This window comes from Sinocyclocheilus rhinocerous, unplaced genomic scaffold, assembly GCF_001515625.1.
Source record: "Sinocyclocheilus rhinocerous isolate Xijiao unplaced genomic scaffold, SAMN03320098_v1.1 scaffold1708, whole genome shotgun sequence".
In the NCBI taxonomy this organism is placed as follows: domain Eukaryota; kingdom Metazoa; phylum Chordata; class Actinopteri; order Cypriniformes; family Cyprinidae; genus Sinocyclocheilus; species Sinocyclocheilus rhinocerous.
This window is the reverse complement of record NW_015648635.1, coordinates 1,437,922-1,445,689: the sequence shown is the minus strand read 5'-3', so window position 1 is coordinate 1,445,689 and position 7,768 is coordinate 1,437,922. Positions and strand designations below refer to the sequence as shown.

General features: G+C 37.8%; 2 protein-coding genes across 2 annotated transcripts in view; both read right to left on the bottom strand.

Annotated features, from left to right (window-relative positions):
• Positions 1 to 1,571: 1,571 nt before the first annotated feature.
• On the bottom strand, positions 1,572 to 4,408 carry LOC107710110 (RAD51-associated protein 1-like). Its single transcript, XM_016514820.1, has 11 exons — positions 4,391 to 4,408; positions 3,969 to 3,986; positions 3,683 to 3,726; positions 3,448 to 3,589; positions 3,192 to 3,292; positions 3,020 to 3,097; positions 2,793 to 2,864; positions 2,486 to 2,623; positions 2,183 to 2,350; positions 1,970 to 2,107; positions 1,572 to 1,870 (listed from the first exon to the last, which is right to left on the bottom strand). Exons 2-11 carry the CDS (start codon positions 3,983 to 3,985, stop codon positions 1,743 to 1,745), a joined length of 1,026 nt encoding a protein of 341 aa, XP_016370306.1. The 5' UTR covers position 3,986; positions 4,391 to 4,408; the 3' UTR covers positions 1,572 to 1,742.
• A 1,683-nt stretch (positions 4,409 to 6,091) lies between these two features.
• Positions 6,092 to 7,768, bottom strand: part of LOC107710109 (fibroblast growth factor 23-like) — a 3,319-nt gene continuing 1,642 nt past the window's right edge. Inside the window, exon 3 of the mRNA XM_016514819.1 lies at positions 6,092 to 6,728. Coding sequence (XP_016370305.1) covers positions 6,297 to 6,728 — 432 coding nt within the window. The 3' untranslated portion in view covers positions 6,092 to 6,296. The remainder of the gene's footprint in view (positions 6,729 to 7,768) is intronic.

The following is a 7,768-nucleotide window of genomic DNA, read 5'->3' as shown; positions in this document are numbered from 1 at the left end:
GATGATCAGAACAGCAAAGATCACAGACTGAGTTGTTTTCTTGATGCACACTGTATTTATCAGTGAGACTGTTCACAAAATGTTTTGTGGTTTTGAGTATTTTACAATAATATGCGGCACTGAAAACCTTCATTAAACAGACTTGGCACACAGTATTACACATCAAGTTAATTTATGAAGGAACTCTGCTTCTGCAAACAAGACCTACAACTTACACAGGCTATTTAACAAACTATAAGTTTAACTATAAGTTACTCTGAAAACGAAGTGCTGATGAACTGGTTTTCAGTTTTATTTGCATATTGCTTTCACAATAAATATTGTTCAAAAGAAGCTCTACAAAAATAAATGTCCACCCCATATAACTGTGGCGAGGAAAAGCTTCTCTTGTTCTCCTCTCCTCCACACAGTATTGCCTCCCTCTAGTGGCTCTTTTTAACCACTAGAGGGAGGCATCGCTTGAGCATTAACTGAGGGAATACAACACATTTATTACAGGAAAGGAATACAACACATAACTTATAGTGGGAAGTCGTGGCCTAATGGTTAGAGAGTCGGTCTCGTAACCCAAAGGTTGCGGGTTCGAGTCTCGTACCGGCAGGGATTGTAGGTGGGGGGAGTGAATGTACAGCGCTCTCTTCCACCTTCAATACCACGACTGAGGTGCCCTTGAGCAAGGCACCGACCCCCTGACTGCTCCCCGGGCGCCGCAGCAAAAATGGCTGCCCACTGCTCCGGGTGTGTGTTCACGGTGTGTGTGTTCACTGCTGTGTGTGTGCACTAAGGATGGGTTAAATGCAGAGCACTAATTCCGAGTATGGGTCACCATACTTGGCCACATGTCACGTCACTTCATTAACTTGTAGCAAATATAAGATGTTTTCACTACCTAAATGCAAAGAGGTTCATATTTCATTAGATTACAAAAACATCTTTGCTTAACCCTCATGTTGTGTCCTGACTCCTGGTCATTTGTGTTCAGGATTTTCTTTTTCCCCAAAAATGCTAGTTAATATTATTGCATTAGACTAAAACTTACGGACTTCACTGCTCTCAGAGTGTAACAACTTCCCAAATTTTTTGGATAATTTTTGTGCTTTTTTGGTACTTTGGTGTTCCCAATTTGAGTTTATAAATTTCTTGTTATGCTATATTATTACCAAATATTGTATTCAATCTTGTTTCCTTTCAATCTGCACAGATTTTGTATTTCTTTTTGGAACTGAATGATCGCAGGCCTGATCTGAGCTTATGCACCTCAGTTTTATCATAATGCATAATGAGAAATTTACAGGCAGTTTTTTTAAAAGGCTAGTCATTTTTGACTGGGAACACCAAATAAGGAAAAGGTTTACAAGACAAGTGATGCACACATTATGCAACAATGAAATGTGATGCAGAATATTTGGAAAAACTGATTTTAGCATATTATCAAAAAATATTTATCATTTATCAATTTATTTATCAAAAAGTGCATATTTACAAAGCTAAAACACACCATTAAAAAGACATAAAAAATATTTAAAGCAAAACAAAGAAGTTATTTCTTCCCTATATTAATGTAAGCGAGGGATGAAAGGTTTTAAATTCTGGACAAATTTCAGAAATAAATATCCATTCTGAAAACAGACTTCTTACCATTTTTTTCCTACCATGAAAGCCAAGAGATGCCCCATGCACTACGAGTTACCAAAAGCCGCTGTGAAGCTTTCGATTACATTGTTTCTTTAAAACAAGCTTGTTTAGTTCGCAGCAGCATTAGGGTGAAGGGGTTTGACTCGAGCCAGACGGGAAAGTCCTAAACGCAGCCCCTGTCCGGGAGACTTCACATGTGCATTCTGAGATGCACCAGGACTCCGACCAACCTGACCTGGAGTTAGAAAGCGTTTACAAGAGGACACTTTTGCTGTTTTGAGCTGTTCTGGACAAGTCACAACTGCACAGTGATGGTTTGAGCCTTTGGTCTCACCAGGGGGATTCCACTTAGGCAGTCTGGCCCCTGCAGGACTGGAGCAGACTGCAGGTTTAGAGAGAGGCGGAGTAGTGGGCGTCTTCTTCAGTCCAGACACAGGAGCAGCTGGACTCCGACAGATCGCTGGGATGGGAGCTGTCAGAGAAAGAGATGTTATAGCTGATATGATCTTTCACCAGACTGCAAAATTTAAAAACTGAAAAAAAGAACCTGAGCTTTTAGCTTTTGAGGCTTTTGTTGGCTTTTTGTCTTTTTTTTCTGTCTTGTTCTTCGCAGCCGGTGGTGCCTTTTGTTTCACCACCTTCTTTTTCTTTTTCACAGTGAATGTCTCGTCTTCACTCTCATCTTCTTCAGTGAAGTCTGCATCACTCTCTGAATCTGCAACAGGAACAACCTTAAACAAATGGCTACATTGTGTATCTGAAGTACGACATTTCACCATGTAAGTACTGAAAACATAAGCAGCAGAGTCTAGCTCCATAATAATTAACAGCGTGAAGGTCCTCAGATTACCTGGTGTGTTCTGAGGCTGGTAGTCCTCATCGTCTCTGCTGTCCTTCTTCTCCTTCAGTGGTTTTCTCTGCTCCTTTGAGGTTTCCTTCTGTTTAGAAACACTGGTAGGGGAGGTGTCTATACTGATCAGATTCAGCCCTGAAAACAGGACAGTAAAAAACACAGAGGTGCATATGCATAGAAAATTACAAATTGTAACAATCATAGAAGTCTTGTTTGTTTTTTTATATCAGCTCCATTGTATTCTCAAAAAGAGTTTTACATTTTCAAATTTGTTAAAATCTGACTAATAATAAACCTGCATTACCTAAACTTCTGCCATCAATGCTACAATTTGACAGCACTGGAGGAGAATCTGGAGCAGGCTGACCTTCGCCAACTGTACAAAATCAAGGGAGTTTTGTTTAGAGGTTTTTGCATGGAAATATGTCAAATAAAGCTCCATAAACATGTACTTAGAATCTGTACAAATAACCGAAGAAGATAGAATCAGGTTGTGGCCTTGTAAAAGACAAAACAATCATTCCTTATTACCTAAATGGCTGCCCTCAGCACTACAGTGAATTAGAACCGGTGGCGAACACTGAGGAGGCTGAGAACTTTCATTATCATCTGCAGAACACAGAGAGGCATAAAATAACAGTAAAATATAGCTCTGCACCTGAATGAACTCTATAATGCTTCATTATGCTAGTAGTACATTCACCTGTTTTGGTTGTAGGCTCTCCATCCTGTGTCCTGTCCAGCAATGATAACAATAGAGCCGTCTCTAAATCTCTTTCATAAAGTTTATCATCCACAGACGTCCTGAAACAACACAACAGTCACCCGTCAATGGTGCTATTACATATTTATATACTCAGTGGTCCATTACTGCTCTTCTGTGTGTTGATATTATAATTACACTCTGAATTTGAGCTAATTAGTAATAAAAAGTGTTTTGATAGAAAAGTTTTTGTAACCTCTTCCGGCTTCCTGAGCTGGTGAGATCAACGACTTCATTTGGAGATGCACTTGTAGTTTTGTGGTTTCTCAAAGAATCAGGGTCTTTGATGGCTGTTCGAGCTTTTTTGGGAGGAGGTTTCACACATGCAAAATCTTCACCTGTCACATAAATCGTGTAAACATAGGTTCATAGGTCTAACTGGCTTTAGCTCTGAGCATTTTGAAGTAATATTATGAATGTAAATCTCTCACCATCATCGTCTTGTAAGACTGCGTAGTTGACAGCTTTTTTATCTCTGATGACAGGTAGAAAAACAGATTGCATCAAACAAGTAACTGACATTCCAGTTTTCTGAACTCACAGTGATTGTTCATGAAAATAGCAGGACATTAAATGCCACAGACAAACAGCTATCATACAGATCCAACAACAAACACATATAGATATAGAAAGTGACACGACAACCATGATCTAAGGTATCGATTAACTTATTTTGTAATGAAGGTATGGACGTATTTGGAAAACATACATACACACCTGGATGGTCGGTCCATTCTTTATATCAAAAATAAAAAATAAAATGTCACGTTATGCCCTGTGAATATACATTCAAATACTGACACTACCGCAGTATTTTAACAACCTTTTGTATCTACTGAACGTTATGTTGCAGAACAACCACCAATCAAAATAATTGTAAATTTAAAAACATAATGGTCACTTAGAAAGTCTGCCTTTGTGTCAAAAGCTTTATATGCATGTTGTTTTAGTGCGAGCTGATGTACACTAACGCAACCCGCCTGAAAACAAACGGCGGAAATCAATCTTTGAATTCACCAATTTGCAATTCATTAAAACATTTTCTATCGCTTTGTTTCCAGTTTTACATTAGGTAATGGATAAAATATAATGTATTTTTTCTAATTATTATATGGATGAAAAACCGAAACTTGTTCTACCTTGTACAAGCTTGTTGTGCATTTTGCAAAAAATCTCGAATCTGCGGATATGGTTCTGCACTGGCTAAGCGTGGACGCGGGAATACGTCACATTAAATGCTTTCATTTATAAATTAAAATGAACGTTATAATGTTTTGTTTTTAAGGTTTTATGTTGGTACACTGATGCCTATAGTTGTTAGTTATTTCTGTGAATTTTCTTAATATTTCTTGCTTTTCTAACAATTTACATTGTCTCTCAGTAAAGGAATTAAAGTCGTTTGGAAATACTTAGCAGAGTATTTTGGGGAAAATGTTTATAAGCAGATTTATAAATGTTATAAGCAGATTAAGTCGGACTGTGACATAGGCTACATAGGCCTGATATATATTTTTTGAGGTTTTGGGCTTTGCTTCCATAGAATGTCATTTTTTTTCAGACTAATGAAAAGAAATCATCCAAAATTCACAATTTAATTGTTTGTTACATGTTATTTGCATCTAAGCCAAAAATCCTGTCCTCACCTCTACATTCTGGATGTTTTTACAGAGGGGTTTGTTCATTTTTTACCTGAAGGCTTTTAAACCAGATTTTATCCTATTTGTTTTTTTGTTTTGTTTTTCTGGAAATGTGTGCACATTTAATAAGACAATGCATGATTTGCATGTTTAAAATAACTTCAGAAAACTTGTAATAAATCAACTGGGGATAGCTGATTAAAATGTTTACCTTATTCACCGGTGTCTTGCCTTAATTCAAGACATAATCCTCAAATCAACTAAGTCTAAATCTTCTTTTAGCATAAGCAGGTCATAGCGTAACTTAAAGGTTGGCTCCAAGCCCCTTCATCCAAAAATAGTCAAAGTGCAGCCTTTGACATTGGAAACAAAACGGAATGTGGAAAGGTTTATTCTTAGAGACTGATATCAGATTGATTCTAAGTGTTCATTATTCACCTCTAATGATGGGAAAGTCAATGTTAAACCAAATTTCCAATGAGGAGTGCAGCAACCAACAAGCGATAAACAGATGATTTTGAATTAACTTACTTACTTTTTCCTACTGAAGACAAATAAGACACAAATAAATAGAAGAACATATTTTCTTTGATCAAGAAACAAATTTTTATTTATTTAAAACGGGCCTATAACATTTCACTGCACATCTAACACTTAAAGCAGCCATATAAATACCATAAATAAAACTTATGTAATTCATTAAATAAATAAATACTTTATTGGTTGACAATTGTTTTCCACAGGTGGTGTCCAGCACCAAAGACAAATTCATGATGATGTAAAAAACGGTTTTGGTTCTTCCGGTTTGGTGAGATGCAGATACAAAACAGCCTAAATAACCTGTAGATCTCCACTTTTAAAAATACTAAAGGTTCTTTATTGGCACTGATGGTTCCAAGAAGTTTCATGGAGGAACAAAATGTTCTTTATAGTAGAGCAGGGGTGCCCAACCCTGTTCCTGGAGATCTACCTTCCTGCAGAGTTCAGCTCCAACCCTGATCAAACACAACTGAACCAACTAATTAGGATCTGAAGGAGCACTTGATAATTACAGACAGGTGTATTTGATCAGGGTTGGAACTGAACTATGCAGGAAGGTAGATCTCCAGGAACAGGGTTGGGCACCCCTGTAGTAGAGGTTCTTCAGATTATTAAATGTTCTTCACACTAAGAAAAAAAATGGTTCTTTTAAGAACTGTTCTTTGGGAAACCAAAAAATGGTTCTTCTATGGCATCACTGCAAAAACCCTTTATTTTGAAACCTTTACTTTTTAGAATGCACACGTGAAATTGATTTGAAATATATGTCCTTAAAAACACTTAGGCTATTTATGATGAAAACGCTGGCGCATCGACTTTGCGCAAAGCAGCGGCGGTTCAACAGTCCAGCCATGGAGGATCTGTAATTTTATCCGACAACTGCTGAAATCCGGGGACTGCCGGGGCTCGAGTCGTGAAGAAGATCCCACGGGTCATCATCGGAAGGGGAAACCAGAGTTTCCCTGGAGATGTTTCGACCCTCTGACGGCTCAAAGTCCAAGTCCCCATCATCCTCCTGAGCAGCTCTGGAGTCTGACGCCTCTGCGTACCGGAGCGCGTTCAGCGGGTCTGATGGATTCACCTGTCGGTTTCTCCTCTCCCGGTGCTGCAGGCGCTCCAGTGGAACAGTGTTCTTCTCGGATAAGAAGAGAGAGGACTGTGGGAGGTTTTGTCCCGCTATGAACACCTGTTTCACCCCATCCAGGTTAAGCAGTATGCCATGCTTGGTGGAGTAATACACGTCACGATGGTTTTCCAAAAGTTTGTGGTGAAAAAGACAGTCTTCCTTATTGCAAACCGTCTAAAGACATACAAAAATATACAAATAGTTAAATAATGAATCAAAATTATTTGATTTATCTATAGTGCCATAGTATTTTTTTTACATGCATGTTTTAGCCTGTAAAAAGCAAATCTGAAATGGTCGGTTAGCCTAAAACCCCCACGCGGCTTTAGGTTTTAGGTTTATGGATCAAACTTATTTACAATAAAAAAAACTTACTGTTAACAATTAAGAATTATTTAGCATTTTTACAGTTTTTAACGCTAAAATTCAAATGTTTTTACACACACCCCATCCAGGTTAAGCAGTATGCCATGCTTGGTGGAGTAATACACGTCACGATGGTTTTCCAAAAGTTTGTGGTGAAAAAGACAGTCTTCCTTATTGCAAACCGTCTAAAGACATACAAAAATATACAAATAGTTAAATAATGAATCAAAATTATTTGATTTATCTATAGTGCCATAGTATTTTTTTTACATGCATGTTTTAGCCTGTAAAAAGCAAATCTGAAATGGTCGGTTAGCCTAAAACCCCCACGCGGCTTTAGGTTTTAGGTTTATGGATCAAACTTATTTACAATAAAAAAAACTTACTGTTAACAATTAAGAATTATTTAGCATTTTTACAGTTTTTAACGCTAAAATTCAAATGTTTTTACACATTTTTTACAGTGTCGCAGGGACAGAAACACAAAACTCACATTTACACTCACACTCTTACAGACTCTCTCTCTCCCCCCCCCACACACACACACACACACATAAACACACATACACATACTAATAGCAGGCCCAGACAATAGGAGGACAGAGTGAAGGTACAAAGGAGCAAAAATTTCCACTCTTTTATTAGCCCCGGGTCCAGTGGACCCGAACATCCTGTATGTAATATAATATAATGTAGGGGGGTGTACAGTGAGTAGTCATTGAAAATGTGTTCTGATATATGTTCTTCACAGAAAATGAGCCAAGGCCAATGAGTCTGAGTTTGAAAAAATAATTTATAGTATAATTTTTCTTTTGATAAAAAGTGAAAACGGGTCCCACAGACCCGAA

Coding starts and splice junctions, on each gene's coding strand:
- LOC107710110 (XM_016514820.1), bottom strand. Junction 2,624..2,792: donor CATTGATGGCAGAAGTTTAG/GTAATGCAGGTT, acceptor TCCTGTTTTCAG/GGCTGAATCTGATCAGTATA. Junction 2,108..2,182: donor CTCAAAAGCTAAAAGCTCAG/GTTCTTTTTTTC, acceptor TTTCTCTGACAG/CTCCCATCCCAGCGATCTGT.